The sequence below is a fragment of the Phaseolus vulgaris genome, chromosome 7 (genome assembly GCF_051622355.1).
Source record: "Phaseolus vulgaris cultivar YP4 chromosome 7, ASM5162235v1, whole genome shotgun sequence".
Taxonomy (NCBI): domain Eukaryota; kingdom Viridiplantae; phylum Streptophyta; class Magnoliopsida; order Fabales; family Fabaceae; genus Phaseolus; species Phaseolus vulgaris.
Genome location: NC_143504.1, coordinates 5028677 through 5039137, shown reverse-complemented (window position 1 = coordinate 5039137; position 10461 = coordinate 5028677). Strand labels below are relative to the sequence as shown.

At 30.8% G+C, this 10461-nt stretch overlaps 2 protein-coding genes across 2 annotated transcripts; both read right to left on the bottom strand.

The window, feature by feature from the left end:
- Positions 1-222: 222 nt before the first annotated feature.
- LOC137827698 (photosystem I reaction center subunit II, chloroplastic) lies at positions 223-1150 on the bottom strand. Its single transcript, XM_068633965.1, has one exon. The coding sequence runs from the start codon at positions 941-943 to the stop codon at positions 320-322; it is 624 nt and encodes a 207-aa protein (XP_068490066.1). The 5' UTR covers positions 944-1150; the 3' UTR covers positions 223-319.
- A 2576-nt stretch (positions 1151-3726) lies between these two features.
- LOC137829756 (linoleate 9S-lipoxygenase 5) lies at positions 3727-10052 on the bottom strand. The gene is made up of 8 exons (XM_068636660.2): positions 9524-10052; positions 6631-6871; positions 6200-6541; positions 6026-6111; positions 5714-5821; positions 5311-5615; positions 4947-5210; positions 3727-4697 (listed from the first exon to the last, which is right to left on the bottom strand). The coding sequence occupies exons 1-8, from the start codon at positions 9977-9979 to the stop codon at positions 3929-3931; spliced, it is 2571 nt and encodes an 856-aa protein (XP_068492761.1). The 5' UTR covers positions 9980-10052; the 3' UTR covers positions 3727-3928.
- Between the last annotated feature and the right edge of the window lie 409 nt (positions 10053-10461).

Here is a 10461-nt window from a genome sequence, read left to right as displayed (position 1 = left end):
ATGTAAGCCTCGTTGAATGTGATATAGTTGGAGGATCGATATAAAATGTAAACATCCAATGAATCACTGATCACAGAATTCTCAAATAAGCTATATATTTCTCCTAAAGTGTTGGACCTTTCGGTGTCAATATTAATCTGTTATAGGTTTGATCAAGGTGAAGCAAATCAAACATTCCAAAACATGTTGTTGACAGATTATAAAACAACAGTAAACACAAGATACGAGAAAGAAAATATTAAGGCAGAGAGTTTAGCATTTGTGGCATAAATTTGACAATAAGTACATGAGCAGATAGCATGAATGAAGCACGTGGTGCTTACAAATCGTAGGGTTGTTTGCCGGTGAACTTGACCTCGATGGGACTAACATTCTTACCAATAGACCTGAAGTTTTGGCCAACCCCTTGGCGTCCCGGGTTGACCTTCTCAGGGTAGACACCATCCTTGGGGTGCAAGTACTGGACCTCCCCATTGGGGAAGACCCTGTAGAACTGGTAATTGATCTTGTACTTGGACCTGAGTCTAGTTCCAAGAGCCAAACACTGTTCCTTCCTGGCCAACTTCAAGAGGTTGGGACCCTCCCTCATGATGGCAGCACCCCCAGTGGGCATTTCAAAGATCTGTTCTTTCGGAGACTCCCATGTGATCACATAGAACTCCTCCACCTGGGCCTTCCGCAAAAGCCCACCAGTGCTGCCTCCGAAGATCGGGGAAGGCGTGTTTGGGTCCAGTTCCGGTGGGGTGAACCCAACGGGTGCCTCTTTTGTGGCTGCCTCTGCGGTTTCATCGGCAGCAGCTCTGATTGTCTTGGACAACTTGAGGGGCTTCGGGGAGGTAAAGGAGAAGGTGGGGGATTGCTTCCATGGCACGGAGGCACGGTCGCTGAGTTTGAGACCAGAGAAGGGTGGGGTGAAGAGGGAGGCTTGGGTTGCCATGGCCATGGGTAAGAACAGCAGAAGGTTTGAGAAGTGTTTGGTTGTTGTGTTGTGAGAGATCAATGAGAAACAAAAGAGAGTAAAGAAGTATAGGGTGAAGAAGATCTTGGATGGGTGGTGTGGATTTGGATATGGATAAGTGGATATGGTTTGGACCAATTACAATCTAAGATTTTGATTCATCCTCTCACCTCACACCTCACACCTCTTATTCATCTACTCCAAAAGATTCTCAAAAGGATCTTCAAATGTAATTACAAAAAAAATCTAAAGTAAAACAACGTTTGAAAGTTCGTTTCTAGTTGCTCAAATTGAAATTTTGGTTTCTTTTTAATTTTCTGAGTTTAAAAGTATTTTTGTTAGATAAAATACCCACTTTATCAATTTTTAACACTAGCCGCGTTCATTTTGATTTTTATGGTTATAAAAATATCTATTTCACATAACATTTTTCTGCAGTTTACTATGTAAGTAAGTTAACAAAATTATAGTTATAAGTTGATAAAATTATCAATTTAATAATAGTAATAGACTAAAGTGGATTTTTTTGTTAAATTTAAGAGATTGAATTAAAATAAAAAAAATTAAATGGAAAGAAAAGTTGTATTTTAGTCAAGTGTACATTGTACTTCGATTTTTAATGTTGTTAACTTTTCATTATCCAAGCGAACATGTCAGGAAAATTTAACTAAATTTTTTTATTGTAATATATATATATATTATTTTATTTTTAAATATTTTAAACTGTATACAATTTAAGTTTTATCTTATAGGCAAGGAGAGCAGCTGAAATATTTGAGAGTAATGGGTTTAAACTTTGATCTTCTAGCTTTAAATTGGAGACTATTTGTTTCAATATTTTCAAGCTAATAATGGACGTTTATGAAAGAAACTGGGATACATCGTGACCCAATGGATCTTTCTCTGCCAAAACATTCCTCCTCGAAGATAAACCTCCTTTATCGAATTAAGGTTTTTTCTTACTACACCTCCATAGTTTCTCCTTGCACCCTAATAGGTTAAGCAAAAAAAACCATTTTTCCGTTAAAAAAGTACATTCCAAATCCTACCATCTTAAAATGTATAGTTTTTTATTCAAACCTCTCCGATTCTAAAATTTGGAATATTTTTTCTTTAAAAAATACATTCTGAATTACATAATTCGAAAGATATTCTCGAATCTAGAAATACCTTCTGAATTTTATAATCTTAAAATTTCATAATCAAGAATGTATATTTTTAAAGAAACTCATTATGGATTAAAGAATATAAAAGACATTCTCAATCTTAAAATACCTTCCGAATTCTATATTCTAGAATTTTCCATATCATTCATTCCAAAATGAAAAAAACTTATTTTTGGTATTTTAAGAAGTAGAGACTGTCACAAGAAGCTATGAAGGTGCAAGACTCTTTTACTTTGCCTGAATTATGAGGTGAATTTGGGAGGAAAGTGTGATGAAAATGATATTATTTATATTAATGTAAAATGAATAAAAAATAAGGAGAAATTTGTGAGTGATCAGATGAGTTTTATTGAAATTGTATTTTTTTAATTGATAAAAATATAACATTATAATTTTTTCTTTGAATATAAAAAAAATAACAAATAAATATAATTTATTTTATTGTAGATTTTAGTTATTTGTAATTAGAAAATATTTTTTCCCCAAAAGGATGGGATCATCCAAGAAGGACAACTAACTTGATGGATAAAGTCTAGAGTTAGAGATATGATAATATGAGTTAATGTTAGGGTTAGGATGACAAAACAACATCCAAAATCGATTATTTACTAAACATATGAAAAAGTAGTCTTTTAAACCATACATAATTGATTATGCGAAGCAAATAATCAATTACTCATGGGTTTTATTATGTAATTTATTACTTATAAACATAAGCTAAAATCGGGATTGCGCAACGTAACTTTCTTCTACTTTCTTTACATGTAAAGTGAGATAATTAAGTTATCCAATTCATACCTTTTCTCACTTGCTTTTCCCGCACATCACCTAAAATAAAAACGTTTAATCTAAGAGAGAATGCAACTCTATTCATGTCCATAACCATGTAGTTTGTGTCTTTAACCATAAATACTTAGATAATAATGCGTGAAGCCAAAAATAATGAATAATTTAACTTCATACCATCTTAAAAAGCTTATATGTGATATATGCACGATTTTCCAAAGATATGATAAGTGTTCCTCGATAAAAATAGAGAAAATTAGGGATTTCCAAAATTTAGAAACGATAAACAGTTATCAAATAAGATGATACACAAAATAAAATAAACAACTTCGAAGATATAACTATGAAAAATAAAAAGATAAAATTATGATGGTTGGGTCACTGACCCAAGCTTTCAAATGAAAGACCAAGTAAAAAAAATCACATGAAAAGCGTAGGTTGTTAGACGAGTTTCAAGCTCAAAACTAAATTAATATTAATCTATGAAAATAATTCATCAAAGTGAAAAACAAAAATTATATTAGTTGACACACTGGGGAAATTGAACAATTTGCACTACACTGAATATATACTTGGCCCAATTTTATGTGTGCAAGTCCACGTCTATCACTGTTGTTTAAAGCCGATTTCTTCCCAAATTTCCATATATCTCTTTATGTACTCCCATGCGTTAAAAATATCCAATGTGGAACCCATATATTTTTTATATTATAAAATCTGTAACTTAAATTTTGTATTTGGAATGTGTTCATTGGAATATAAAATTTGAAATACAATTTAAATTTTCGACATTTTGAAAGTAAGGAAATAACGGCATGCAGAAAGAAATCACCTTATTTAAATTTCATAAAAAGTGTCCCTTAAATTTACTTGAAATGGACTAACTAAATCAAACATTGTAGAACAAGAGTCTCCTGAAATACTTTAAAACACAACACAGCAAATTGTTTATTTAATACCCGAACTCCATGGTTAGCCATAATTAAGTGAGAATATATATAATGGTAGGAGAGGTGTATTAGATGGATATACTGTTGGGGATTCCCTTGCCAGTGAGTCCACCCTCCTTTGAATAATCTGAGGTATTTGGATAGAGAAGTGTGTAAGGCATCTTCACTGGTCCACTTCTGTTTTTCAATCTCTTGTCCTTGTTCCTTTCCATAATATTGTTTTCTATTTCCAACAGCTTCTCTGAGAATCTAGCAAAAGCTTTCAATGGTTCATCATCTAAAGTCCATTCGGTGTTCTCACTCTGCCCAAGATACACCTCTTCCGTTGAGTGCCTTGACAAAATTTCTATTAGTGACACACCAAGGAGTGTTTGGAGCTGGGCAGTGATTGTTTTTAGGAATGCCAACTCAGGGTTTGACTTAATCTCTTCATACTCTGGGGTACCTGACTCGGGCATGAACCTACGACTCACTGTTGGACGATTAGGAAGGTAGCCAGCATAAGGATATTGTCCAAAATTCACAGCTGCATGGAAAGCAGAAGCTAGCCAAATGATAATGGTGCATGATTGAATGAGTTCCTCTCTACATTTCATCTCAGACCACCATGGCCTATCTTTTAAGTCGCCATGACCCTCGTTACGTACTTCATTCCACCAATTCTGAAGTTCATAATCTTCCTCAACCATTTCATTAGACGTGTAATAGAAGTTACAATATTCAGTCACCCAAGTTTCAATTGCCTCCCAAATTTCCAACCCATCCACAGCAAATGGATAGTCCTCTATCACAAGCTTAAGTCCATGACGATAGCTAGAATTTGGAACTGCCATTCCCCTGATATTCAATCGAAATACAATTGTAGGATGGTGTTATTATGGAGAGATTGCTAACAACACAAATTTATCAGAAATAACAAAATTCTGCGGTTTCATTTCTTACTTAATAGTACCTTACTCTTAATTTACTAGTTCTGAATAAATTTTAATCAAACGAAAAAAAGAGAGTAAAAAGAGTGTATTATTATCACCCCTCGTGATAATTTGGACTGGAATCAATTCAAGTCCATTTTTTGACTGAACTCACCTCTTAAGCAAATCAGCAGGTAGTGCCTGCTCAGGAAAAACCCAACTTTTGTATATAACAGCTGACATTTCCATGGAAAATTTGCCCGGGAAAACTGTTTTCTCCAACACCCCTCCAGCATTGATGAGTGTGTGTCGAGCTAAGGCATTTATATGCATTGTGTCCTTGAAGTGTGGCTTCAAGAGCTTGTGTATGGGATGAAGAATGCTCAACTGTCTATGTGTGGCTATTATGAATGGTTCAATTACTGCGTGAGAGTGTAACCTACGCAAGAGTCATAATTTTCTTGTCATATATTTAAGATCAGAAATATAATGAAGTTTGAAACACTTGAGGTGCTAGATTGGTTTTCTGGAAATCATACCAGTGGCTAACCAATTGATGATAACCTGAATCATTCACAGCTACATAAGCTTTAGCTAGCTGCCACACTGAAGCTGCTATTCCTTCTTTAGCTGGAACGATAACTTTGCTTACAGCTCCATGTTGATTACCTTGTGGGTGAGGTAAGCTTAGTTCTATAGCTAGTGGCTTTAGCGTACCATCATCTTGTAGAAACAAGAGCGTTCTAGAGGCATAAGTCTTTGTGTTGGTAGAGTTTATTCGACTTATGTATGGCATCAACGCATCATGGTGATCTAATATAAATAGCCTCATTTCTTGAATTGCCTGCAACATAAAGATTCTTGGTTATTGACATATAGATTAAATATAATATAATTCAATACGGGTTTGACTTCATGGAAAAGGTAATTCGTGATTAGTACCTCATTTATTGTGAACCCATCTAAACTATTTTCTATGTGTATTGCCCTGATGGAACTAGCTTGGTCTCCATAAACTTTGGGGTCTAACTTGCTGACAGGAGGAAATTCCTGCATATTGCATTTTGATTTAGCCCGTTAAAACAAAAATATCAAGTCCAAAACAGATGACATTTCGTAGTTAATGATCTATGTAGACTTTTAGTGCAAACTTTTTTCGTTAAATAATTCATTGAAGTGAAACTTTAGTTGTAATTTAAAATCACTTCGTCTATGTTTAGTCTAATTATAAATTGGCATCGTTTTGTGGTGTACTTGAAGACGTTGGATGATGACAGGGTTAACCCCAGCAAGCATTTCTCTTGCAAATTCCTCGTCTGTCCTCCAAGCACTTTTACTCTCTGCAATTATACCAATATCAAGTTAACTAGAAACGTTATTGATGAGATAATCCATGCTAAAAGAAATAAGGGGAAAGCATTAAAATACCTTTGATCACGTCAGGCATTGGAAATTTGAGGAATCTTTCACCATCATTCCTAATAAGTTCTCTCATCACCTCGAAGGGAACAAGTTCTCTGAGTTTTTTTGCCGCAGGACCACTTGGCAACTTAATACATCCCTTATAAATGTTAAGTACATCTTTAAAGGTGTCAAACTCATTAGGAGTTTTGTCACACAAAGATGTTATCCCTGGAAGCAAAACCTGACTAACAGACTTGACTGCGTAAGCCAAAAAATCTGAAAACTTGACGTGCCCAAACTGCTCATCTCTTGGAACATAAACCTTTTTTACGCATAGAATATGCAATCTTGACTCAGTTTTGGCATCTGCAATCATGACACAAACACAGTACTCGTTATCATTGAACATTTTGCAAGTGATGAATGTTGCTATCTATGGCAACTTCATTGATAACCTGTTTTGGTGTGTCGACGACCAGTTCTTCCTCTACGGGGATATGGAAACTCTGACCCTCCACCAAGCACAGGGCGTGCATTGTTAGGACCATTATCTGGAGATCCCAAATCATTATAGTATGCATAGTCATAAACTCTATCCCACTCTTTAAGCCTTCCAAACCCTTTTCCGCGAAGAACTATTAGTTCTTGTTCCCTGAATCTGCGCAGTGGCTCTGGTGTTTGACATGGAAGATAAGCCTAAATCACAAACCCAACAGCTGTTTCAACTTTCATGTATGTTTTATCATGCCTATAAAACTGTTTCAACTTTCATTAAAAATAACAGGATTTTCTTTCTTGTTTTAGGATGAAGAAGCTAGCCAGGACTCATTTATTTATTACAAAATTAGTCTAACTTTTAATTAACAAATACTTTATGTTAAGTACATTTTTAATTATGTTCAGGGGCAGAAGAAGAATTTTATTTACATATACTATTTTTTTATCCTATCATCCGAATACATGACACTAATTGATTTCCACGAAAAAACATTATAAGAGTATTTTTTTTAATCAATCAACCCTGTAATATTAATACTAGTAAAGAAAATCATGAAATAAAAATTAATTTTAGAGATAATGAAATAAAAATTAATTTTAGAGATAAAAAAATAATTAGTTGCTATAATATTAAATTAGAAATCATTTTAGGACTAAATAAATTTTTGATTTCTAAATTAGTTTTTAGTATTGTTAAATGGTTTCTAAATTGGTATCTAATTAGTAATTAAGGTTTTTGCTACCAAATTTAGAAACTAAATAATTGGTAGTTAAAACTTGGTAGCTAATTAGATATCAATTTAGAAGCTATTTAACAATAATAGAAACTATTTTTTTTTTAGTTTCTAAAATTGTCTCTAATTTAGTTACTATTACAACTAATTATTTTGGTCTCTAAAAATTAGTTTCTATTTGATGATTTTCTTGTAGTGAATATACACCTATTTAAAACTTGGATAGACGAACTACTATGAATGCATTGGCAAGGTCAATAAACTATCTTTAAATTTATTTGATTAACTTATAAATAAGAATATTTGATAAATAATTATAAGAAAATGATAAAAAAATGGTAAGAAGAAAAGATGTTTCTTATTCTCTTACATCACATCACGATGTATAGGAAATATATATGGTGTTTCTCACTCCAAATTACAATTTAGGTAGAGATAATAATCATGAGATTCTATAATTATTAAATTAATTGCACATAATTGGGTGCAATATCGTAAAATATTGCATACAATAATTGCATATAATTTGATAATTATTATTTCCTTAATAATAATTTAATATAGCTTATTTTAAAATTTTCTATCTTATTAAGTTATAAGCTACTTTAGTTAATTAGTTTATAGCTTTACCTAGTAAGCTATTTAATTTTCTTTGGTTATTATTGCTTTTATTTCAGTATATTTTCTTATTATTCTTAATTTTTTTTACCTATTATTATCTATTTTAATATTTGCTAGATTTTTTTTTTATTTTTAAGCAATTCAAATTTTAAAAAATATCTAATATTACAAATTGAAGTAACAAATATTTCATTAAATGATATTATGTGAAAATTACACATAATAAAAATTGTAAAAAAGAAATTCAATGTAACAATAATTTAAATTGAGAAATAAAAAAAGGTTAAGTTTATGAAAAAATAAATTTGGTTTCAAATAAAAATAATAATATATAACTTTTAAAAAATAAATAGAAGTACTAAAACCTTTAATGATAGTTTAATTATTATTTTAAAAAATCTAAAATTATAATCACATATGATATATTTTTAGAAAACTCAAATTTCGTTTATGTGATAAATTTTTGTAATTATATCATTTTAATGTCATTTTACATTTATTTTAAGTTTATCAACTAATTTATTAGTTAGTTTATCAAATTTTTCTAATTCCATAAGTTAATTTCGAACTTGAAATTTATAACTTAAGTATCAATTAATTTATAAGCTAATAATGTCCAACAGACTTTAAAAATATATAATATATAAGGACTATTCATTTATAAAATATTATCCAGATATTATAAAATATTATTAAAATTATGATTGATTTCTACGTGACACAATTTAATTTTAATAATTATTTCTCATAAATTGAAAACTTTAATCACATCTACTTATCCAAAACTATGTACTTTTTCTTAAGTGTGATAAGAAATTTCTTCGAAAAAATAAGAAATTTAATAAGCTTATTTTCACTAAACAAAAATCATTAAATTAAATAAAAACTAATGTTAAAGATAAAAAATAATTATTTTATAGTAACTAAACTAGAAATTTTTTTTTCTAAAATAGTTTTTATTGTTGTTAAATAGTTTCTATCAAAGTTTTTCCTACCAAATTTAGAATCTAAATAATTGGTAGTTAAAACTTTAGTAGTTAATTAAATACCAATTTAAAAAATATTTAACAACTATAGAAACTACTTTAAAAATAAAATTTGTTTGTAGTCTCTAATTATCTAATTTAGTCATTATAGCAATTAATTCTTATTTTTTCTAAAATTAATTTTTATTTAATAATTTTCTTGTAATATTTATTTAACAACATATTTACAATTATTATTTTATATTACAATGAATACATATGTGATAAAATAATAAGACAAAATTAATGCCTTTTAATATTTGGTTAATAATGCCAACTATAACATGAAAAAATAACAAGTTCTTATATTATAAGGACAATGATCTCACTACCTTGCTTTTAAGTTGTTCTACTTTACTTTTAAGTTGTTCTACTGTTAGATTTATAAGTTTTTGTGTATAAACATATAATAGTAGCGAGAAAAAGTAGTAATAAGTATAAAATGAAGATTAAATTTAAAATGAAGTTACCTTATTGGCAAAGAAGACACGATCATTGGCATAACGATGAACAGGATAGATCCAAGAATTGCAGAGAAATTTGACAGGGCCATGCCCAGGAATGTGTTCTATGTCCAGTGTCTTCAGGTAGAACTGGCTATGGTGATGGTTCTTGATTATGAATGCCCCAGGAACTCCCATGCTTTCATCCCACTCAAATGTAATGGAGAATTCTACATGCGTTGCTGGAGTTGTTAGAGAAGAAATGGTTGAAACCCATTTCTCCAAGTATGCCACCTCTCCAATGGGACCTGGGTTTGGAGAATTTGCACTGATGAGCTGAAGAGAGACACCCCTCCCTAACAACTCATGAACTCGATCAAGAACGTTCGCTTTTATGTCATGAAAGTCCAAAAACCCCTTCTTCATTACAATCACTCTCCCTCTCACCTCTCTCCTTCTCCCCAACTTTTGCTTCACCTCCATTCTTCTTCTTCTCTTTCTCTTTCTCTTTCTTTTCTTTTAGAGAAACCATATAAGAATACATGTTTAAGGGTCCTTTATATAATATCAAAATAACTTCTTTATTAAGATTATTTAGTTAATTATAATATATAATTGGGTCAACTATATTTTGCATTCGTGTAAAATAGAAAAATTCATAGAAGCATATCTAATTTATAATCCAATTTCATGTAATATGAATGGTGAGTCTATAGGTTGATTATTTTTATTTTTTTTATCAGAATAATAAATAGGAACCATTTTAGAAGTGGTTCAACCTTTATACAAAATACACCAAAATCAACTTCGGACAAACATCACCAACCTAAAAAAAAAATTACCCGTAAAAAAGCTGAAATAAACCTAATAAATTTAAATTTTATTTTATTAAGTTGTAATATAATTATTATTTAATGAAGCTAAAATGTTGAGTGTTACTTATATTACCAAGGTTACATTATATT